Source organism: Plasmodium malariae, assembly GCF_900090045.1.
Source record: "Plasmodium malariae genome assembly, chromosome: 8".
Classification (NCBI taxonomy): Eukaryota; Apicomplexa; class Aconoidasida; order Haemosporida; family Plasmodiidae; genus Plasmodium; species Plasmodium malariae.
The window spans coordinates 1,011,061-1,037,338 of NC_041782.1; the positions used below are offsets into that span (position 1 = coordinate 1,011,061).

Below are 26,278 nucleotides of genomic sequence, written 5' to 3' on the forward strand. Positions count from 1 at the left end.
TAACTATTTTTTAGTTTATAGCATCTCGTTAATTTTTTTACTTAATATATAAGTATACAAAAATATATTTATGTATACATACATAATACATACATAAATAAGTACGTATTGTGCGTGCCCATTTTTATTTAGCATATCTATGGATTGAACTTGTACAGTAGGCAATTTTTTTTTTTTTTTTTAGTTTATATAAAATAAAAAAAGTAAAAAGCGAAAACGTATATTTACTGTGCTGTTAAGATGAGGCAAATGACTGATTTGCAGCTCCCTTATAAATATATATATAAATATATATATATTTATATAAACCATATAGAAAGTTAATAAGATCATAAGAGAACAAAAAAAATAATGTATAACTTAGGATGGAAGCGTTTTTTGAAGAATACCAAAATGGTACTACATGTACAAGTCATCATTTTGATTTGAATAATGACTTTATGAACGCAATTTCGCACAAATATAGTGATGATGTGAGGACAGATGAAGAAGAATTATATGCAGAATTTGATAAAAAAAATAGTGTACCTTATAGCAAGAAAATATATGAAAAAATAATAAAGAAGATATGTCATCATAATGGTTTAAAACATGTTAATTACTATATTAATAATTTTGATAAAATAAAAAATATTAGGGGAATAAAAGTAAGAGGGGAAAATAGAATATGTGTATTAACATTATGTTTAAATTATATATATTGTAACTTAAATAATGAAACAATGACTATACATGAATTGAAAAGCCAGATAAAAAGAAATATATCCCAAACGAAAATTTATTGTAAAAACTTAGCTAAAATTTTATATAGTATTTGTAATAGACTAGGAATAAAAAGTTGTACGAAGAATGATTTATTACCCTATATGGAAAAATGTATTACTACTATTATTTATAAAATGAAAAATTTAAATAACGATTTTAGCACCAAAAAAAATTTACAAGTACAGACGAGGACAAACATATTTGATGAAGTGTTTGAGCTCATTAATAATTTTACCGATAATTATAATGATAATGATTCATTTTATATAGATGAAAAGAAGAAATATTACAATGAAAACTTTGACGAAATAGATAGTCAGGAAAAGGGTGTCTTGCAAAATAATGACCAGTGCATATATAGAAGAAGCAAGAATATCAATGATCATGATTTTGATGATGGTAAAAAATGTAGAGCAAGTGTAACAACTGGAAGTGCAAATGGTGTATCAATTAACGAAGATGAAACAAGTAGTGAGGCGTGTATGTATAAATGTGTGTCAGCATGTGGTGATAATAGCAATGGTAACAGTAATGATAACAGCAGTGATAATAGCAATGATAACTTAAACAGTTTAAGTAGGTATATAAGGCGAAAAAGAAGTGTTAATACAAGATCAAAGATGGTAAGAAAGGATGTTGACATGAATGAGTTAATAAAATATTTAGAAAAGAACGTAACTTTACTCTCTTTGTATTCATGTGTTTTGTATTCTTTTTTTGTTATATGGAATACTAAAGAGAATATGGACATGAATTTGCACAAGAAGGAATGTAGATGGAATGGTGGAAATTTGCTTTATTTTATATGTTCTTCTGTTATTATAACCTTTAGTGTTTTCAATATAAGATTAAAAGATCAATTCGTTTGTTATTGCTTAGATGTTGTGCAGCAGTCGGTAATATCACAAAAGAGGGAAATGTTAAATTTTTTTTTAGTTACACTTAATGAATTTTTAGGTATACCAGTAAATACTTATAAAAACGTCCTTTTTTGTATACGAATTATATTCAGTAATTATATAATGCTACAAATGTATTTATTTTATATAATAAAAAAATATAAATTATTAAAGCGTAAAAAAAAGGGTCTTTTATTTCTCATACAACAATTACAAATACATTTAGCGAAATTATTTAGGATCATTCACACAAATTTTTATAATTTGTCAGATCTTATAGTTGATTACAATTTTTTATTTCTATCAGAATATGTTTATATTAATGTAAAGGAAATAATTTCTAAAAATTATGATTTCCTACATATGAAAAAGTTGATGAAAGGTTTGATAAAGAATTATTTAACACAAGAAGAAAAAAAAAGATTCGATGAACATCATTTTAATGAGGTGTATGATATAGATTTGAACGACATTAAATTATACTTGTCAAAAATTTTATCATATAACTTATATAATGAAGATGAATATCAAATAGATGAACATGTTCAGAAAAATAGTGAAGTAGTTGATCAGTTGAAAAGGAACAACAGTATCATTTTGGAGAATTCATCACATGGTAGTAGTGAAATTGTATTAGCATGTGAAGAAAAAACAACAAGTGATGCTACATGGGATGGTAAAAGGATTACAAGTAAATATGCTGCTGATGAAAATTATTTTAGTGATAACAGGTCGAGAATGCAAAATGGCAACAGTCGTACTAGCATAGTTGTTAATAAGGATGATATTAGAAATAATGATAGTAGTAACAGCAGCAATAATGATGTTAATTCTTATGAGATCATGCAAGGGTACACGTATGATGAGACCATCAATCCGACCATTTACGAACTTCATCATGGGTACAATTTTTATAATCTTAAGCAAAACAATATTGACATTTTTAATTACAGGAAGAATATTATGCTGATCAGCAATAATACTGATTGTAGAGATAAGGACATGTGTACTTATTTGCGTAGTGGAGAAAGTAGTTATGAAGTGGGCAGCAATAATGTACGTATGAACACTTTGCGTACTAATAATGCACGCAGTAATCTAATAGATAGTAATAATAACACTGGAGGCGATAGTAACTTATGGTGCTATTATCGTAATTACACAAGCAAAATTGGTATTGGAAAGGAAGAAGACGAAGCAAAGGTAACAATGAAATACCAGATTCAGGACGATTTACAAAACGAAATAAAAGCAGGAATTGGTAACTTTGCTGAATTTTTAGAAGAACTTGATAATAACACTCTAAAAAATGAAGAAGTTCTACTACATTTTTTTAAAAATGCAGATATTTTAAAAAAAATTAATTTGTCTACAATAAATGAAACAAATATGGAAATTATGCGTTTTTATAATATAAAAATAGTTGTACAATTTTTATTTTATAATATTTTAAAAAGTATTATATATAACTGTTATTCATTAAATTTTTTTAGTCTGCACAATTTACATCGTGCCATTAACCCTAAAAAAAATGTCAAAAAAAATAATATTTCATTGTCACATGAAAAAGCAGAAATCATAAATACCTCTTTTAAAAGAAAAATAGCTAGTAAAATTAAAGAAATGAAAAATAAAAAATACAAGCTGGAAAAATATCTTATTTGTGAGCAAAATGATTACCTACAGAACTTTCACAACTCTAAATTGTTGAAGGAAAACATAAAATTATTTTTAAGTGACAAAAAAATTATCCTTAAAAATGTTTCAGAATTGTTAGCATATTGTCTGCAAGAGGAGAATGCAGATCATTCTTTTTCCTTGGAAGTATCAAACGATCAAGCTCTTAATTTTATGCCCAATTCGGGTAAACAGTCTTTACCATCTAATATGCGTGAGCGCGATGACAACAGTAGTGTGTACGATTGCTACTGCAAGGGGGAAGAATGTACAAATATTCATATAAAAAAAAATAGCTTACCATATGATGAAAACAATAATAATAATAGTAGTAATAATAGTAATAGTAATAATAGCAGTGGTAATAATAATAATTATAACAATAGTAATAATAGCAGTGGTAATAATAATAATTATAACAATAGTAATAATAGCAGTGGTAATAATAATAATTATAACAATAGTAATAATAGCAGTGGTAATAATAATAATTATAACAATAGTAATAATAGCAGTGGTAATAATAATAATTATAACAATAGTAATAATAGATAATAATAATAATAGAAAAATAGTAGTAATAATAATATCAGTAATGATAATAATAATAATAGCAGTAGTAATAATAATAATAGCAGTAGTAATAATAATAATAGTAGTAATAATAATAATAATAGCAGTAGTAATAATAATAATAATAGCAGTAGTAATAATAATAATAATAGCAGTAGTAATAATAATGATAGCAGTAGTAATAATAATGATAGCAGTAGTAATAATAATAATAGCAGTAGTAATAATAATAATAGCAGTAGTAATAATAAAAAGAAAATAAAAATAGTTCTATGTCGTTATGCCGCAGAAGATGAAAATTGCCAGTATTATAACGATTTACAAGATGCGTCATTTAACTTTTTTGATTACATTTTTAATATTAAGATGATGAAAGATTATAAAGATATGGAAGGGCTATTTCCAGGGAAATATTTTAATGTATTATTCAAAATGTTTAATAATATGAACTACTCATTTGGTAGTAAAAAGAAAAAATTAATAAAAATGAGTAATTGCTTGTATCATACCTATCATTTAATAGGCATTAAAAGAATAGCAGGTGTTGGTTATAATTTTACTTTTAAAAATGAGTTAAATGATAATTACTCAAAAGTATTAAAAACAAAATTTTCGAATATATTATCATTAGAAGATGTCTATTTTGTATTTAATAGATTCTTCTATTTTTTATTTATTTATATTAAATCGCAATGCTGTTTTTTTACTGAAAATGACACGCATTTGTGTATTGACAATAACAACGCATTACATTCGCCCAAGTTACGTTGTTCTTGTAATAGGGCTAATTGTTGTTACAAAATTAAAACGATTGTCTTATTTGGCAACCTATAATAAGGATAATTTCCCCCCCTTATATATGATACTTGTCCTTACTCATTTTATCATATCTGTGGTATTCTTTTAATCTTTTTGAGATTTGTTTTGTTAAAACTTGTTAGTTAGCCAGTGAAAGGTTTTTTTTTTTTTTTTTTTTTTTTTTTTTTTTATCGCACCAGCACATATATATACATAATAATTATGTAAGAAATTATTTCTTATATTCCTTCTTATAATGATTGATTATTTTTTTTTATTTTTCATTTACAAAATATTTAAACCCGCAATATTTATTTTTGTTTTAGTTCTTGTGAAGTACAGTTTGTTTGATTTAAAAAAAAATAACTTTCGTTTTAAAAATATAAAAAGTTTAGAAAAAATGAAAAAAAATAAAAGGAAAAGAAAAGGAAAAGAGAAAAAGAAAGATGAATTATTTTAAACTATAAAATAAAGTCTTATTTAAAAAAATTTCAGCATTCTTTGAATAACGAAAATTATGCGAAAAAATAAAAACAAAAAGTAAAATAAATGCAACAATTATGCGTTTTTTCCTTTTCAAAAAAGTTTAAGAGGCGAAATTCGTTTCTCCTAACTTATAAAAAGAAACGTGTGCACATACATACTTATGTAACGCGCATATACGTGTGATGATATAATTAAAAAAAAAAAAAAAAAATTGTTATATGAAAAAAAAAAAAGCACTTTAAGGAATAAAAGTTTGTAAAGAAATTTACATTTTGCGTTAAAAATTTTCAAAAATTGTGCTATTTAAAGATATAATTAATCATCACATATATTTTCTTACAAACTCAAAATCTCTGTACAAGACTACGTTTTAATTGATTTACTCTTCGCATTCATGCGTATATAATTTTTATACACATGTATAATATACCTATATATGTTTTGTATATAATTATATATATATAATGCCGTTGTTAATGGGAAAGCACAAAATAACAATTTCATCCATTTCTTTGAGTTCAAAAATTAAGCTCACGGATTCTTTTCTTTTTGATTTCTTCTTTAAATTTTCATCCAAATGTTTACTATCTTTTCATTTCTTTAGTTTCTATATTGGATAAAGCTACAATACTGCTCAAACTAACAGCCTTCATATTTGCAACGTTGTATTTTGCACGTTTTATTAGTATACGGATGGGGTAACAACATTAACAAAACGAACAACAGTAAACAATTAACTTTTTATTTCTTTGGCATTTTTTTTTCTATCTCTACAAAAGAACCGTATTCCTCTGCACAAATGGTATATCCTTTTCTATTTTCATGTTACTACTAACTTCTACGACATTTCTACTTACATCATACAACTGTACTTTTCTTTGTTTTACTATTTTATTTTATTTTTTTTTTTTTAAATTATATTCAAATTTTTAATTGTACAACATTTTATCGTCGTTCTTTACGGAATATTTTTTTGTTTTATCAACAGACAGTTTTCTGTGTCATTATTTTCGCTGCAATTATTAGAATCTTTCGATATTCATTTCACTAAATAATTCCTGGCTGCATCTATTTTTATTATGTGAAAAGTTCTTTTCTTTTTTAAATTGACCTTTTTGAACCATATACACTTTTTATATAACTGTGGAACTGATTCCACTAGTAGATGTATGTTCATATTGCTAAATTCTTTACTAAGTCCTTCTTTCTTTTCTTTTCTTTTTCTTTTTTCAACATCTTCATCACTTGTGCAATGTCATTTTCCTTCTTTCCTTAATCATAATTTTTTGATTTTTATTTTACCGCTTATTCCTAGCTTTCCTTTCCCCCCTTCTCGTCTACTTCTTCTTCTTCTTCCATGTCTTTTTCTTCAACGTTATATGAACCTTTGTCATTTTTACATCTTCCTTCTTCATTAGTAGTAATGTTTCTTTTTTTTTTATACCGTTTTTTTTTGAGGGGCTCCATAAATTTTCTGAACTTTTGGGATCCAGATCATCATCCTTGGTGCTGATGTTATCAGAATCCTTTGACATTAACAAGGAATATGCCCCTTTTTCTTCTTTTTCTTTTTTTATTTTTCTGTCTCTACATTTTTTATCTTTTGTTACTATTACTGTTCCCTCCCCTTCGGTATTTATAATAGTACCTTTTGTATTTTTCTCCTTGTCTATTAAGTATGATTGTTCATATTCATCGGATTTATCAAAAGTTTGATTAGGTAATATAGAATCTTTATTTGTTATGTTACCATTAAAATTTTTATTAAAATTACCTGAAACTGAATTTTCCTTCAAAGATGAGTTCGTTTCCACTGTTTCATGCGTATGAAGGATATCACCAATTTTAGTGTTCTCATTTGATAAAGTATTCATTGTACACTGAATGTTACTAAAACTGTTATCGTTAATGTTATCGTTAATGTTATCGTTAATGTTATCGTTAATGTTATCGTTAATTTTATCGTTAATGCTATCGTTAATGCTATCGTTAATGTTATCGTTAATGTTATCGTTAATGTTATCGTTAATGTTATCGTTAATGTTATCGTTAATGTTATCGTCAATGTTATCGTCATTGTTATCGTTAATGTTATCGTCATTGTTATCGTCATTGTTATCGTCATTGTTATCGTTAATGTTATCGTTAATGCTCTTGTTGCTGTTCTTATTATTGTTATTACTGTTACTGCTATTGTTACGACTATTGTTATTACTGCTATTGTTATTATTACCATCATTCTCATCATTAGCATTATTATTATCGTTACCTTCATTATTGTTTCCGCTATTACTCTTATCGTGATTTGCATTATTATTTCCACTATTTCCACCACTTTGTGCATCCATTTCCACATTTTCAGTTCTGCTATACGAACTGACATCAAAATTATTTCTGAGGTTTTTTCTTTTATCTTCTGTTTTTCTCATGTACGTATTATTCTTACCATTATTATTTGTATTATTATTTATTAGGTCATCTTTATGGTTTATATCAAAACTTAGAAAAAAGTCATACAACTGACCGACCTTGTATCCTTTCAATTTTAACTCATTAATATCTTTTAACACATTTAAATTACTATTACATATTTCCATTATTAATAATCTTTTAATTAATAAAAAGAATAAAATAGGAAGTTTCATATTTTTACAAAATTCTACTTCTTTTTCATTTAACAAATCAAGAGCTAAAAAGGTATCTATATTTAATTTTTTACCATCTTCGATTTCTTCATCCTCTTTTTGTTTTATTTTATATTCTTTTTTTGTATTTTTTAAACATTTAGTTGGTATTTTTTCACACGTTTCTTGTTGTTTCATAGCCTCTTTAGCTCTTCTATTTTTTTCTATTTCATACTCTTGAACTTGTTCAATATTTTGAAGACCTAAAGTTTTCCATTCTTGTAATTTCGTTAACCTTTGACGCAGTTTCTGTTCCTCTAGCAAGAGCTGAATAAAATATTCGTGATGTTGAGGAGAATGAAATCGTGATAATGGTTTTAAAGCAGTATATAATTCTTTTTCTTCTTTGGTTCTCTTCTTATCTTTTTGCATTTGTGATTTGGTGTCTAATAATCCTCTTTCAATGACAGTTCTCTTTCTATAAATTCTTTCATCTAATTTAGAATTATATATTTCTAAAACTTGTAACTTTAATTCTTTTTGTTGAGGTAAATCTGATTCTTTAAATTCCATATCTGCAAGTAAAAGCTCTGCATCATTATCATATTCAATATCAAAATCTCCTCTTAATGGCCAATAACCAATAATTTGTGTTCTATTATTTTTTTTAGATTTCGGTTGTACATAATCATCATTTTCATTAATGTTCTTTTCTACAACATGCTCTATATCATACGGATTACCATCCGGTTTAATAAGTAACCTTTTATTATCAGGTAAAGGTGCACAACTTGATTTTAAATAATAATTACAATAATGATTTTCACATTCTCTATCTGTCTTTGGAATCTTAGCAGCTGAATTTACCAGGTCAGCTACTTGTTCCCAGTTACCAAAACCATATTTACTTATTCCATCTAATAATAATAATTCTTCTTCTGCGCTCCAATTTAATTTATATAATGGGAAATCATACTTGGGGATAGGTATATAATTATGATAATTAAAATGTTGACATTTATCTGATTTCATTTCTTTTCCGCTACTAAAACAGTGAACACACAAATCAAAATCAACACATTCTGCACACCTTATACGAATAGTATGTGTTATATCTTTATTACATATATCACAATGGTAATTACTATCGAATATATCTTCTTCCATAACTCCTTCCGCTGATATATTATTATTATTGCCATAATTGTTACCCCCATTGTTGCTATAATTATTGCTATTATTATTACTATTCATATTATTACCACTACTATTAAACATGTCTGTTGCACTTCCTTTAACATGTGATACATTATTGTTCATTCTTTGCATATCATTTATATTTTCCATTAATTCGTAATTATTACTTCCTCCCATTATATTGACCTTGGACATATGTGGGTACATCTGAGAAGCACCCTGTTTAAATGGGAAATTCATTTGTTGCACAGACATATTTTGCACATTATGCATGTTTTGTATGTGTTGCACGTTTTGTGCATTTTGTACATTTTGCATGTGCTGCTGTTGATGCATATGTGCCATATTCTGCATATGCTGCTGTTGTTGATTCTGCTGCAAATATGGAACATTATGCTGCTGCAATTGCGGCATGCCCTGTTTCTGTTGATGTAAATGTAATGGTGCTATATTCTGTTGCTGATGATGTAACATATTTTGCTGCTTCTGCTGCTGCATGAACAATTGTTGTGGTGTTAGCTGACATTGTTGAAGCATATATTGGTGTTGCATGTAAGGGTTATACATCCATTCGTAAGGTACTTGTTGATGTGGCACATGTTGAGGAGCTGAAGCGTTTGTTCTTTGTAACATAGGGGATTGCTGTTGATACATATGAACAGGAGCACTATGAATAAACTGCTGCATATTCTGTTGCATATTCTGTTGCATATTCTGCTGTATATTCTGCTGTATATTCTGTTGATTTAAAGAAGCGTGCGATGATAGGATATGACTTGACTGTCTATTATTAATTGAACCAGATATACTTGTTGTGTTCATCGTTTTCTGCGTTGGCATTATTTGCTGCTGAACACCCTGTTGGTGTTGAAATAATTGTTGACTCTTTTGTTGATTTGATGATGACGATGGTTGTAATAACTGTTGCGAATTTTGTTTATTTGACATTAAAAGTGATACATTTTGCTGCTGACCGGGTAATGTGTTACTATTATTACTATGTTGTTGTATATTTTGCACATTTGAATTTACATTGTGAGATAAATTATTACTGTTCTGCGTCGATAAGTTATTATGTTGATGTTGTTGTTGATTAGTTAAACCTTGAACTTGGTTCTGCTGAGAGGGATTATTCAGAGTATTGTTGTTACTGTTACTACTACTGCAGTTATTATTATTACTGTTGTTATTTGCACTATTCATTTGTACAGAAGTGTTATTACTTTTATATGGAAATTTCAAAGACATGGAATTTACATGACTTGAGGAATTATTATTTGTAATTGATGATATATTTGAACTGTTGATATTTTTTTGAGAATTATTATTATTATTACTGTTCGATGGATCTACTGTATTCATTACTTGTCTTGTCATTTTTTGAGAAATAGGATTATTATTATTCCTTTGTTCAGGTGAATTCAATGATAATATTTGTGGCATTTTTAGTATAGACATATTTGACTGTTTGTGTACTCCTTGTTGATTTGAATACTTTGGTTGATGGTTTTGCTGTTGTATCAAGTTATATTGCTGTAAATTTTGTTGATGCAATAAATGTTGTAAGTGCATTTGTTGTTGTATTTGAAATTGATGATGTAAATGATTCGGCATAAAATTCGCAGGTACATTATTATTTCCACTATTATTAATGTTATGTTGTTGCATGATATTCATTTTATTGTCAATCTGGTTTTGTGAAGATGGTATCATATTATTATATTGATTTTGTTTATGTTTTAATAATTGTGATGATTGTTTTATTTCCTGTGTATTATCAGACGATTCATAATTCATATTATTATTCTGTGTTCCATGGCTTCGCATATTTCCAACGGGTGGTGCCATTCCCCCACCCATAAAGGAATTTGGAAAATTCATTAACTGATTTACTGAGGCACTGTTCATTCTGTTGTTACCTAACATCCCTCCCCCCTGGGCCATGCTATTCACATTATTTTTTGTATTTTGACTACTATTCATGTAATTCATATAATTTAAATTATTACTACTATTACTGTTACTATTGATATAACTATTACTATTATTATTCATATCTATGCCTGCTCCACCACCACCTCTATTAATAACACTATTTGGTGTATTTCTGTAAATGCTACCCATTTTATTTTCTGAAATGAAAAATGGATTTTCCTGTTTACCAACATACATCGTGTTAGTTTTATTATTATCATTATTATATATGTTATTTTCATTACTACCAAAAACGTTGTCAACGCAATTATTATTAATCATACTGTTTGTATTTTCCTCATGGTTGTTATTATACATGTGATTCGGATCACCCATTTTAATGTCATTCATATTGGTACCATTGTCACTACTACTTGCTTTGTTGTTTATATTCTTACTGTTCTTATCTACGTAGCTCTGGTCATTTAATATGTATTCATTTAACACACTGTTATTAGCTAAATCGTTCCCATTGCTACCTATATTGGTACTGCCATTGTTTTTGCCCCTATTTCGATTCTCTTCATCATCCTCCTGGATGTAGAAGCCACTACCTCCTCTATTATTGTTATTATTGTTGTTGTTATTGCTGCTGTTGTTATCGTCATTGTTATCACCACTTCCACTGTTTCCACCCATTCCACTGTTATTATTTCCTGAGCTATTGTTTCCTTCATAGTTCTTAGAATTATTATTACTATTACCCCTACAATTATTGCCTGAATTGTGCCCAGAATAATTATTGCTACTACTGCTGTTCTTATTGTTTCCCTCTCCTCCTCCGTTGCTGCTGCAAGAAAATACAAAATCCTTATAACATTTCATGACATTCCCAATATCAATACCATTTCTGTCAAATATGGGTATACACAGGAAGAAGTCTCGTCTATTACTATGAAAACATTTTTTATTTAATTTACGTTTCCAATAATAAGAGAACAGTAACTTGCCTAAATTATTTTTATCAGCCTTTTTCGAATAAAACACTCTCTTTCTATTTAAAATAATAACTATATCTGTTTTTTTGTTAAGTATAACTTTTGTAAAGTCTAGGAAATTTGATCTACTTTTAACGTGTCTAAAAAAGCTTCTACATTTGTACAAAACCCTATGGAATTTTTGGAAATATTCATTATTAACATAAATGTTAATCCTTTTATTATTACCTCTACAATTAGCTATTTTACTATTATATAAGTAGTACTTTTTCAACTTTGTCATCACTTTTAAACAGTCTTCTTCTCCTTCATCATTTTTTCCCTTTACCTTTGTCACCTTGTCAAAGGAACAAATGCAGTAATTTATACTATTTCGTTCTGAATATTTATATAAAATGCACTTACATGCAATTAATGTTTTCTTTCCTGTGTGTACTTCTGTACTTCTACTGAAGTTATTCAAAGGACGGACAAATACAGTGTACTCTGCATTCTTCGTATTACTACATTTTTCATAGCACACATTACAATGATAATGATAGTCATAACTATGGTCATCGTAATAACTATGGTCATCGTTACAACTATAATCATCGTCATAATAATAATCATCGTCATAATAATAATAATAATCTTTTCCTTTATAATTATTAACGGTATACTTACTTCTAAAAAGGCTGAATGTATTTTTAACGCTGTTACGACATAATAACCTCAACGTACTACTCTTTTTTACATTAAAATTATTATTAAAATTACATGTAAGGAAATCGTACTTTGCAAAATGGTCTGTGTTCATCATGAAATTAGTGTATGTCTCAGTACATGAATTAAAAAGGGGACACTCTTCATTTATACCATAACTTAACATTTCTCTCTTATATACATAATTGTTATTTATTATTACTTTAACAAGGATTTGGGTAAATAAATTATTGCATTTACACAAATCACTAGATAACATAAATTTATCCATTATAATAAAATATTTTATTAATTTTTTAATTTCACCATATGACATAAAGGTTTTACCATTTCTCACACTGTTACTATATTTGTTATATATACGGAAAAAACATTTTGCAATTTTTTTTAATAAATCGCTTATATTAATTTTTCCTTTTTGAAATTCATTTGTATTTACATTTCCTTGCTTCCAGTTAAAATTATTAACGGAATTGTTCAAAAATAAACTCTTAAAAAAACTGCTCATGTTAAGGCAATCCCAGTTGCAACTCATGGTAAAACTCTTACTAGGATAGTTACTTAAATTTTTATTATATCCCTTGGTATTTGTTACCCTACTCCTTCTATTCACTAAAATACAAGGTCTATTATATGAAAATAAATTTTTACCCGAATAGGTCATCTGCTCCTCTTCTTTAAGAATTATATTAAAATAAAAATCTTTCATCAATTTAACTAATGCACAGATATAATGCACCATTTCAGCTTGTTTCATTTCGCTTAAAACAATAAATAAATTGTCCTTTGTATCATTCATTTGTATACTTTTCATAAAGAACGAAACATTAGCATGGAGATTTGAAACATCCCATTCTTTGTACCTCATTAATTTCTTACTAGTTAACATACGTTTGCCACTTACGTTAAACTTTAATATGTTCTCAAAAATAGTGTTTTGTATTATATTGTTAAAACTATTAACTAAATTCTTCCACAAAAAATAATCAGAAATATAATTATTAAAAATGCACATAGCACCTTTATTATTTGACAAAAATGTACTACTACTATTTACGTCATCTTTTCTGCTTTTTTTTCTTACGGCGTACTTTTTTCTCTTAATAGGTTTATTTTTTATTTTATTTTTTTTAACCTTCTTACTTTTTACTTCTACCCCGTATTTACTACCTATATTTATATTTTTTACATCACCAATGGAAAATTTTTTACCTTCCCTATAACACCCATGAGTGTACTCTGGCTGATTGTTTATTTTACAATGTTTATATTTTATCCCGTAATATTCTTCATTATATATATGTTTGGTATTATTAAAAATGTCATTATTTGCTAACGGTCTCATCACATATTTATTCTCAAGGAATTTTTTGGATATACGTAAATTTTTACTATTATCATCATTATTGTTACTACAACTACTACTCTTATTATTGTAATTATAATTATTGTTACTATTACTGGTATGTGATAACTTGCACTTATTCTTATTTTTTAACTCAACTGAAATTAACCTTTTCACATGTTCCGTTAATAATATTTCAACTAGCACAGCTTTAAGGAGTTGCTGATTAAAGCTCAATAATAGCTCATCTCCATATTCAATAATGGAACTAAATGTGCGGGGGGCTCTTTCATACGTTATTGTTGTACATGGACATAATTCATCATATTTAAATGTATTATTCATTATATAATTAAAAAAAAAAGTAAAAGAAAAATAATAAATGGTTCTGTGTTACAAGTATGCTTAAGTATGAATATATATATATTTATATATTTATAACGTAACTCCTTTCAACTATTTTCTTCTTTATTGCTATTTTTTTTTATTTTTTTTTTTGATTTTTTCTTTTTGTTATAGTAATCTATATTCTGTGCTTTCAATTTGTTACACTTAATAAAAAACAAACCAAAAAAAGAAGACCTGGTTATTTGCTACAATAAATTTTGCTATGTTTCCCCGTAGTATATATTTCACTAAGTATTAATACTTAAGCTCTTTTTTTTTTTTTTTTATTTATATAATATTTTAACTTTTAAATGTGCAACTAAAATAATAATTAAGTGGGAACGTAAAACAAATTGAAATAAAGTTACTTCAATTATTATTTGTCCATAAAATTATAAAAAAACGATTATGTTAAATATAAAAAGAAAAAAAAAAACTCATTAAACATCACTGTTTTGTAAAATTCGTATAAATCAGTATAATTATTTCTATAATTATGCTATAAACAAATATATAAATTTATGTATATATATATATATATAAATATAAATATATTTTTTTTTTTTTTTACAATTTCCAACGTAAAATATTTTTTGTTTTCTTCAAATAGGTACTTAATTTATAATGTTCTTTCATCATCAAAAAATATATATAATATGCAGAAAGGAAAGAAAAATTTTATGCTATATTTACATTATAATATAAATATATATAAAATATATATATATACATATATACATTAAATATATTTTAAATGTACATGTATGATATTTATATATATACATACTATTTATACATGTATAATAACTTACTAATTTTCTTCATTTATTTATTGCATTCTTTTACGTAAATTCATAAAATATAAGATGCATAAGATTTAATATTTAAATTATTCATATTTTTTAATTTATAATTTTTCTTTAAATTAAACATAAAAGTATATTCTGAATGAAAACAAAATCTTAAGTTCAAAATATATAAATATTTTTTTTTTCATAAAGTGCAAGTTAAAATAGGTATATCAAAAAAAAAATATTAAGGGCATTTGTTATATATTATAAATAATGACATATATACACAGCATATATATAATATATATATTTATATATATGCAAAATTATTATTTATCTGTAAAATTGAGTATGAATGGATGTGAAAAGAGTAAAAAAGGAATAACGAATTTGTTAATATGGCTTAATAATTTTCTTAAATAGTAAAATTACAAAAATTCTTAAAATATATTGTGCTGCATAATTAAAATTCCACATTTATATATGCGCAATTAAATGTACTTATACTGTAAGTACTGTTATACTATATTGTGTATACGTACATTTAAATATATATATTATATATATATATTATTTATTTATGCATATATATATTAACGTATGTATCAATGTATCAGCATATACTACATAACACAATAAGAATAATATTATATAACTCTGTAGCATATACCTATTATATAATATATAACAAAATTTAAAACAGTATTATTTTTTTATACATAATCATTTTAATTGTTCCGCCAAAAGAAATTTATGGGAAAAACAAAACTTCTTTTATATAAAATTATCATTTTCAAATATTTAAATAAATTAATAAAATGTAATTTTTTCCGTTTTAATTTTTTATTTTAAAAAAATATGGAATAATAAGGGGGCGTAAGATATTTTAAATGGAATATATATATTTTTTTTTCCTTTTATTTATAAACACAAATAAATATACAAATTTATATTTTTATATATGCATATATATACCTTTACGCATTTAAAAAATGATATATAAAAAATGCTTATTCAAAGAATATTCTTTTATTATGCATATTCAGGAACATCTAATTGTTTCTTTTCTTTTAAAATTTTTCAATAACATACAGAATACCATAAAAAAAAAAAAAAAAAAGGCAATATAACAGAACGGTGTAATATGTTTTTGTGTTCAAGTAAACATCCTAAATATACAAACAAATACACATGTACATATATTAAATGTATATTTAAACATGAAATAAAAAATGGATATGAAAGTTTCATTTTTAGAAAAATATGACATAAACTTAAAAAAAGGTTCACAAAATAATAGTAATAATCATAAAAGTATACAAATATAATATCTTATAGAGACTAATAAAATTGTATGAACATTTTCTGTGAGTCTCATCTGCATTTAAACGTACATCACATGCGTACATGTATGTATACATGTGTATGTAGATACAAATATAATATTATAGTGAATTAGACGAATGCATAAATAACATATGTAGATAGCATTTCTTTGAAAACTTTATAAAGTTTAGAAACAAAATTATAAGAGTATTAAACATTTATTTAGAAAAATCATTTGAACAAATTAGAATAATCTAATTTACAATAGAACAAACGAACAAAAAAAAAAAAAAAAAAAAAAAATTATCGAATATTTTAAAATTTTCAATTATAAGGTTCAAACATTAAGAGGGGTAAGATAGAACGTTATTAAAAGGTATATGTATATATGCCTCCCATATATAAAAGAATCAACAAAATTCAAGTCTGTACATTATGTGTATACCTAATAAAATTAACAGACACATCAAATAAAAAAATTAATCAAAAATTGCTCTGTTCGAAGTAAATGCAAAAATACAATAAGAAAAAAACATATGCAATGACAGCGTCACAACCAAGTTTAAAATTTAAGATTATATATATATGATAAAACATCTAAAACATCAGCGTATAAAAACAAATATATGTACAACATGATGAATATTAATAACAGCTTAACACTCGAATCAATTGATGCAATTCCTATAAAATATGTACACAAAAAAATTATGCAAATGCTTGTGAAATCAATCAAAATTTTATCCTATGTTTCTTGTCTTTTTCTCCTCTATAAGTTTAATAACAAGCAAATTCAGCATTGCATTAACGAAAAAAACTGTCTTAATTTACCTTCTGATAAAAACATTATGTATCTCTTATTTTGTTTATGTATACATATGTACATGTGTTATATTTAGGTACACACTTATGCGAAATGTATATATATAATATATATCATATTAATCATGTTTGCATACATTATAGCTGAACATTCGCAATATTGGGGTGTAGGGAAAAATTAAATAAATTAAACACATTATAAAAAAATTCTATATATTCTTCCAAAAAAAAATACTAAAAAGGCAAGGAAATATATAGTACTTGTTTATACATACATTATTAACAAAACAAATTATATTGTTTATTTTTTTCCTATTTATATGTAAAAAGCTGACGTTCACATAATAAATTCTGTAATTTATATGCTAAATATATACATGCCGGCTTTATATCGACGTATGTGTACAAATATTTATATGCATGATATCTTTTATACGTATTTATGTACATATGTAAGTATAAGCACATATATATATATATATTAGCATAAACAAAAGTATAAATATATGTAAATAAGTATGTATACATGTAAGGACATATATAAGTATACGTGTACATATAAATATATGTATATATAAGTATTACATGTATGAGCTCCTGCACAGATGTACGTGGATGCTCAAAAATGAATGAAGTAGTTTGCATAAAAGAAACAAAGGCGACAAGCTAACAATATACAAAATGTAAACAAGGAAATAACTTTTCTTCGTGTAAATAAATTTATTTATAGATAAGCGTATTCATAGCTTTATAACAAAAATTAAAAATAAAAGGGCTATATGTATTATTCTCAAGTGAGAATAATACATTTCAAAATGATACAAACGCATATAGATAAAACAACTTAATAACTTATTAATTTATAAATGCCTATTATTTCTGTTTACCTATTTACATAGTTGCTTTTAGTTGTTTCATATTTAAATAAGAATGCAATATGAAAAAAAAAAAAAAAAAAAAAAAAAGGAATAACAATAAGAAAATATACACTATTATATCATGGTACAAAAAGTGATAAATGCAGAAAGCTATTTATTGCCTCAAAATAATATATCATTATACACGTTTTTGATGCACCATTTTTTGTTATTTTAACATAAATGCACATATGCATAGATTTACCTAAATGTAAGAGATAATACGAGGATGATTTAAAAAAAAAGAAAAAGAAACGTATACATAAACATATCATAAACATGAACACACACACAACGTCATACACGTTAGAAGGGTTATTTACAAAAATGCAACTTTGTAATCCTACAATGTATATTATTACCATTTAAATAAAAAAATATAAAATATAAAAAATTGCTTATTCCGCTTTACGCTAAACATTCTTTACCTAAGTTAACAAGAACATATATATTATTGAACACATAATATTTTAAAAATATAATATATAGCACAATAAATAAAAAAGCATTTCGCCGCTTCGTATAATTTTTAAAAATTACTTCAGTGCATATACATATATATATATATATATATCATGCATTATCATGTTCCTTTTTATTACTTGTTTTATTTTTCTATATAAAATAAATACATTTATTTTGACCCAGTTTAATTATCTTTCTTTTTTTTTTTACTTAATATAATGCATTGCATTATAAATTTACATTAACAAGTCATAAAAAAAAAGAAAATTTTGGTGAACTTCAAAAAAAACAAAACTGTACATGTATTACGCACATAATATATATAATACATGTATATATGTATTGTACGTACGTATGTATGTGAAAGCACATATTTATTCGTTCATGCAGCTTTTTTCCATTTATTATATTTTAACGATGTCGTGACTTAGGATTATAGTTATTATTAAGTTGGTTTGTTAATAAAAAGTATAAGAGCTTTTTTTTTTTTTTTTTTTCATTTCTTCCATTTTTGTGTTCTATATTTCAGTGCCACTTATTTATGTTTATGTAAAATTTGTTATATATGTAATAAACTGAACTATATTTTTAAAACTTTTATAATGAATATATATGCTTATGAAAAACAGTATATAATAGCCATTTAAAATTTTACCCTTTTATAAGCGTATACATTTAAGCATATACGTATGAGTATATACATATATGAATATATATATAAATATGTAAACATATACGAGTACAAACATAGAAGTTCGTGAACATAATATTGTGTATATCTACAAATACGTAAACATATAAATACATGTATATATAAAAGCATGAACATCTAAGAAAACAGGCATATAAATGCATAAATTTCCTTATGTATAAGCAATTAAACGTATAAAGGCCTATGATACACCCATGTTTACAACACTTTCGTGCGTGTACCATGACCAAAATTAGCATAACAGTAAATATAGGGACGTATTTCCAAACTGTATAATTATTCCTTTTACATAATTTTTTTTTTTTTTTTTTCTTTTTTCCGTGTGGAAAAAGCAAACCAGAAGATTAACTATATAATGAATAACTCACAAAATTTTGATATACATAATTTAAGAAAAATAGGAAGAATAGGAATAAGTATTGGAGCAATACTTGGAGTAACTTCATTTAGTAGTTGGTTATTTAACAACAGTTTATATAATGTAGAAGCAGGTAAAAGAGCGATAAAATATAATAGATTATTTGGACTATCAAATAAAATATATGGTGAAGGTACCCACTTTTTAATTCCATATTTTGAAAGATCGATAATTTATGATGTTAGAACTAAACCAAGGGTGTTAATGTCCTTAACAGGGTCGAGAGATTTGCAGATGGTTAATATAACGTGTCGTGTATTATCTAGACCTAATGAAGATAAATTAGTGGAAATCTATAGAACATTAGGAAAAGAATATGATGAAAAAGTATTACCTTCTATTATTAATGAAGTTTTAAAAAGTGTGGTAGCACAGTACAATGCTTCTCAATTAATTACTCAAAGAGAAGTAGTAAGTAAATCTGTGAGAGAACAATTAGTTCAAAGGGCTAAGGATTTTAATATTCTACTGGATGATGCATCCATAACACACTTGAGTTTTAGTAATGAGTATGAAAAAGCTGTAGAAGCTAAACAGGTAGCCCAACAAGAAGCTGAAAGAAGTAAATATGTTGTTTTAAAAGCGGAACAAGAAAAAAAATCAACAATTATTAAAGCGCAAGGAGAAGCTGAAGTAGCGAAACTCATAGGGTTAGCTGTTAAGGATAACCCTGCTTTTATGGAATTAAAAAAAATTGAATTGTCGAAAGAAGTTTCGAATATCATTTCTAAATGTCAAAATAAAGTTATGCTTTCTGCAGATTCACTACTGATAAATTTTGTCAAGTGAATTCACAGGGGGGGGGGAAAAAATACATACACCTACGTGCGTATAAGTATATATATATAAATATATATATATATATATATATATATATATATATATATATTGGTTTATCTTTCATTCAGTGTGTATCCATATACACATGCGTGCATACATGCACACATACACACATGCACATATACATACATAAACATCTATACACACATGTACACATCTGCTCCCAGTTAGGAACATTCTTCCCTTAATTATATTTAAGCATTAATTTTTGTTCATTCATATATTTAAGGAGTAACTTTTTCTGCTTATATATGCCATTTCAAAAATGCAGGTATTATCATCTTTCAGTTTATATAACAACTATCATTTTAATGTGGTACTATATTATGCACTTGTACTTAAATTTTGCTATTCCATTCGTCTTTTGATAAATTTTGTTTTAATTACTAAGCACAATGAAATATACCTACTAATTTTTAATTTGTAGTTTTTCAACTAACTTTTTTTTAAAATATTTTTTTAAGTTAACTTTTTGTGCTGTGCAGATTCCCAATTTTTTTTTCATTTTTTTACAACCATTTCCCTGAACTATTCCTTTTCTTCCTCACAAAATATCAACTGTATATTCATCTCGTCCTATTCATTTGAAGTGTATATATAAGAAAAGAAAAAATACGTAAAAATAGATCAATCAGTCAATATGTATATATAGAATTCAGTATGCTATTATTATAATGCCTTATTGAAATGTGAATTTTTTTCGGATATACATAAGAGTGTACCATATTGAACTTTTGTAATGAATTTAAGTAGAGGTTAGAACAAGCTAAACTGAATATTGCAAAGATGTAGTTCTATTTTTCCACTTTTACTGTGTTCCACTAGTATGAATACTACACTTTTAAAATGTCCTATTTTGTAATGTACATACGATATAACATTTTCTTCAATGCAAGGGGAATATCTCTAATACATGTGTAGTATATCTTCCGTGTGTGTATATTTATATATATGCACAATTTTTTTTTTTTTTTTTTTTTTTTTCTTCTTACATCAAGTTCCGTTAAGCTATCAGGGTAGTTCAGAAAGTAGCTATAATATTCGCATGACCTGAAAAAAAAAAATTTTGTTTTTACATATGGCTAGTTAGTTACCTTGTCATTTTTTTTTTTTTTTTTTTTTTTTTTGGATTAAAAAGGGCTCATCATTTTTTAGTTATTATGATGTTAGTGTGAACAAGAGATAAATTTTCATTTTAAGTCTTAAAAAAGCCCTTTTAGTTATTATATATAAGAATATATACTTCATTATGACGTAAGATCGTGTGTTATTATAATGTAAGACGGATTAGTATTATCGTTTAAAGTGTTTTTATGCATTAGGGTAAATGGAAGAATAGTTATACTCCAAGTGCTTACCTTATTTGATACGTTTTGGAACACCATTTATGTATATGAGAGGCATAATGAATTTTCTGGTTTTTGTAGAACTCAAAACTGCTATTATTTAGTGGCTCTTTTAGAATTTTTTTTTTTTTTGATTCAGTATCTATCTCCGCCACAAAACCTTGTAACTCATTTTTACTTAATTTGCATATTTCTTTTATGTCAATAATTTTCTTTTTCTGATTTGACTCCAGCAGGGTTTCAATGAAATCGATTATTTTTAAGTGTTCTACATGGGGGAAAGGAAAATATACACATATATGTATTTATATATATATATATATATGCAGATTCACATTAACTTACTGCAATCTAAAAAATGCCGTTATAGAGAATTTCATTTTTTTTTTTTTTCCATGTACCTTCATTTTTTTCATCTAACACCTTGAACAACTTTGTTAATGTACGTTCGACTAATTCTAAGGCAGGTATGTTCGTCTACAAAAAGGGTAAAGGTGATAGAGACGAAAATATTCAAGCAAAATTATGTTCTGAGAATGGCTACTTTTCATATTTGCCTTATCGTTAATTTATCTATATGGTATCAACCGCGCTTAACGTACTCTCATTTTTTGCTTGGTTTTTCTTTTTCCTTTTTACACCTTTTCATTCTTTTTATTAGTCTTTTTCCTTTTAGAGGGACCATTCGATTCTTCTTTTTGAAACTCCTCTTTCTTTTCTTTTTCGTCTGTTATTATATTGTATATCATCTGCATATTTTCCAATTTTATACTATTAATAATAATAGTGATGGAAACCTTTAGAAATAGAACTACATCTAGCTCTAAATTTTCATCGAAATTTAAGGAGGACAGGATTATATGAATAGTGTTTTTATTTAGGTATAATTTATCACAAGAATCTAAAACACTCTTGCAATCAAATATATGCATCTTCTTTTTATTTTTTAAACCCTTCTTTATTAATTCTTCGCACAAATACTTTTGCAGCAATTTCTTGTCCCTTTCAAATATACTGTTTTTTATGGCTTCAAATCTATGGAATGTACATGAACGTGAACATGTGAAGGCTGCACGGGGGCGTTGTGTTATGTATAATGAACCACCCGCAATGACGAGTGCAGAATGACGAATGATAATTAGCGAATGACAAAAAAGAAAACTTTTTAAAAAAATATGCTTATAATGGATGCAAATCCTTCATTTTTTTCTTTTTTTAATATGCTGTTTTTTCAAGGTGTGCAGTGCAGTACGAATCATTTTACCTTAATCTTAGGATAGTTTCTTTAATGTTCTTATAATACACATAGTTATCATCGTTGTAATGAAAAATATGGAGTAATATTTTATATTCTTGTCTTGATAAAATGTGATCATTTTGTTCAAGTATTTTTTTCAAATTCGTTCGGTGAATATACCCACTATCAGATAGATCAAATTTTTTGAACTGTTGAAAAAAAATATCATACATAAAATTTAATTCATTTTCATAACAAACATACATTAATTGCTTATACAAAAGTAAATTGTCTAAACTCATAATGCTAAATTGTTCTCTGTTTTTTTTTAATTCATATAAATATCTTGGTAAGCTATTTATATAATTGTTGTAATATATACATCCATTTTCTTCTTCATCAGCATAAGATATATATAGTAAGAAATCATAATAATTATCAGTAAAAATAAATTTATAATATTCATTGTCTTTGTTAAAAAGGAAATATTCAGAATTAAGCGGTACCTTATATGACTCTTCAAAAAATATATTATAGTCATTAAAATTATTATTTTTATATATACTAATATCTTTAATAAGATCCACCTCTTTATTACTAACATTAAATAAATTAGATAAATACTTTTTATCATCTTTTCTATTTATTTTCTTATTTTTTGTTTTATTTTTTTGAACACTATTTTGTAAATATAATTCTTTTTCATTAGTACTGTCATCTGTGTTTGTCCCTGTGCTTGTGCTTGATACCTCATCTTGTTCACAAAAAAAATACCTGTAAGAAGAGTTTGCAAAATCGATGTCTTCTTTTTCTTCATCTTGTCTCATCTGTTCTAAATAACGACGGCTAATACACATTTTGTGGTTCACCATTTTTAGTATTTCGACGTAGTAGTTATGTTTTAGTTTACCTTAAAAAAAAAAAAAATCATACGAATTAAACAAAGCTGTAATGTGTCTAGCTGTAAAGGCTCTTTTGGAAGGGACATCATATATATATAGGGGAAAAAGGAGGAAAAAAAAACATCACGAAAATATATTCTATTCTTTCCGCTTTCTTTTTTTTTCTTATTTCTCATATTTTTAATATTTGTCATATTTTTAATATTTCTCATATTTTTAATATTTCTCTTATTTTTCGTATTTTTTTTTTTTTTCTTATTTTTCCATTTTGTATTGGTGTGTACCCTTTTTGTTAATGTCCACGTCTGTGAAGTAGTAGTAGAGGTTACTTTTCAAAAAAGACAACACTTCATTTAATTTGTCATTTTCTTCATTTTTTGTAATTCTTATTTCCGATTCGTTATCATTGCTATCTGGAGTATTGAAATCTGCTTGAGAATTAGTATGGTCTAACTCGTATATATCTTCATAAAATGATTTTTTGTGTATCACATTTTCCGTTTTCAAACATTTTTTCTTTCTTTCTTTTAATAATTTTTCGTTCTCGTCCTTTTTTCGGCCTTCTTCTCTTTCTTCTTTAATTTGGCTTAAAATTATTTCAATGTTACTTTCACTAGCGGGTTTAATAAACCTAGTTCTCATGTACCTGAAAAGGGGTAATAATAGCAAAAAAAAAAAAAAAAAAAAAAAAAAATAATAAAAAATATAATAATAGCTCCTACTATATTTTTCCACGATTATTAGCAAAAATATATTTTAATTACTCTGATGTTAAATCTATGTTTCCTCTCAATTTTTGTTTGTCCTTTATCAGTCTAACATTAAAATGAAGGAAGAAAGGGAATGCACATTAGATGTAGTAAGCCATGGCATGAATTATCATTGGATTTTTTAAAATAATATTTTTGTATATAGTATAATATGTTATATTGTATTATATTGTACCATATAATATTGTATTGTATTTCTTTTATTTTCTTTTTTGCTATTACATATCATCTGTCGTTTTATGATATTATATTACTTATCAATCCAGGCTTCGTAGTTTAGATTCATATCTAACGTTCTTGTCAAATTTTCATTTTCAAATTTAAAAGTTACAAAATATTTTTCATTAATTTTAGGAAGTGTACTAAAGTCTTTTAAGTCTATTAAATTAACTTCTGTTATGGTGAAAAATGCACTTATCGTACACTTCGATATAGACTCATTTTCATTTTGGTAAAAAAATATGACGTTATAACTGCATGTATTATAGGGAGGAAAGGAAAAAAAAAAAAAAAATAAAAGAAATTTCAAATCTTTTTTTTTTTTTTTTTTTTTTTGTTCTTTTTTTTATTTCCTTTATGTGTTACATAAGATTTAGAAATTGCATAATATGTGGCTCTTACTAGTTTTCTTGTTTTTCGTCATCTTTTCCCTTGATGTATATTTTGTATGCATATCTGAGTTGTATTGAACACATATTTATGTATATATGCATATGTGTATGCATGTATTTATGTATATGTGTATGCACGCGTGTTTATACATCCATATAATAACACATTTTTTTTTCACCTCCAAATTGTGATTACCTGTTTGTCCATGTCTTTATTATACTTATTAATAATTCAATTTTTTGGTCCATCTCTGATCTTTTTTTTTATGCAATATATTTCAAAATATAAAATTTTATAGAGTGCCAACAGAGATAGTGTAAATACTGGTATTATTAAATGTATTATTATTCGTATTATTATTATTTTTTTTTTTTATAATAAATTTAATTGTGCCGGTTTATCGTATTATTTTGAAAAAGCTACTAAACAATTAATATTTTGTACGTAATTATTTTTCGCCTTATCAGCTACTCTTTGCCTCTACATTACGTGCACATATATATATATATATATATATAATACTTATTAACAATTTTTTCCTTTTTGCAAGGTATTAATGTTTAGCTATATACACATTATATGATTAGCTGAACTTATACGATAACATATTTAAACAGAAGAGAAAAAAAAAAATGAAAGGTATCTACATATAGTATTATACATTACGTATGTAAATTCTTATTATAAAGTATCGGTACGACAAAAACAAAAAAAGTCGGAAAGGTAATCCATGAATGGTAGTCCACTTACAG

General features: G+C 25.6%; 4 protein-coding genes across 4 annotated transcripts; 2 read left to right on the top strand and 2 right to left on the bottom strand.

Moving 5' to 3' along the window:
• Nucleotides 1-365: 365 nt before the first annotated feature.
• On the top strand, nucleotides 366-4,748 carry PmUG01_08030500 (conserved Plasmodium protein, unknown function; the record flags this gene model as incomplete). The annotated part of the gene is given in 3 exon segments (XM_029004464.1): nucleotides 366-3,759; nucleotides 3,773-3,900; nucleotides 3,915-4,748. 3 exon segments carry the CDS (start codon nucleotides 366-368, stop codon nucleotides 4,746-4,748), a joined length of 4,356 nt encoding a protein of 1,451 aa, XP_028861151.1.
• A 1,787-nt stretch (nucleotides 4,749-6,535) lies between these two features.
• On the bottom strand, nucleotides 6,536-14,326 carry ADA2 (transcriptional coactivator ADA2, putative; the record flags this gene model as incomplete). Its single annotated transcript, XM_029004465.1, has 1 exon — nucleotides 6,536-14,326. One exon carries the CDS (start codon nucleotides 14,324-14,326, stop codon nucleotides 6,536-6,538), a length of 7,791 nt encoding a protein of 2,596 aa, XP_028861152.1.
• Nucleotides 14,327-19,756: 5,430 nt separating this feature from the next.
• PmUG01_08030700 (prohibitin, putative) lies at nucleotides 19,757-20,608 on the top strand (the record flags this gene model as incomplete). The annotated part of the gene is made up of 1 exon (XM_029004468.1): nucleotides 19,757-20,608. One exon carries the CDS (start codon nucleotides 19,757-19,759, stop codon nucleotides 20,606-20,608), a length of 852 nt encoding a protein of 283 aa, XP_028861153.1.
• A 579-nt stretch (nucleotides 20,609-21,187) lies between these two features.
• Nucleotides 21,188-25,774, bottom strand: PmUG01_08030800 (conserved Plasmodium protein, unknown function; the record flags this gene model as incomplete). The annotated part of the gene is made up of 11 exons (XM_029004469.1): nucleotides 21,188-21,235; nucleotides 21,652-21,709; nucleotides 22,018-22,273; nucleotides 22,407-22,482; nucleotides 22,647-23,040; nucleotides 23,270-24,152; nucleotides 24,429-24,790; nucleotides 24,909-24,959; nucleotides 25,169-25,387; nucleotides 25,536-25,589; nucleotides 25,722-25,774. 11 exons carry the CDS (start codon nucleotides 25,772-25,774, stop codon nucleotides 21,188-21,190), a joined length of 2,454 nt encoding a protein of 817 aa, XP_028861154.1.
• Nucleotides 25,775-26,278: the final 504 nt, after the last annotated feature.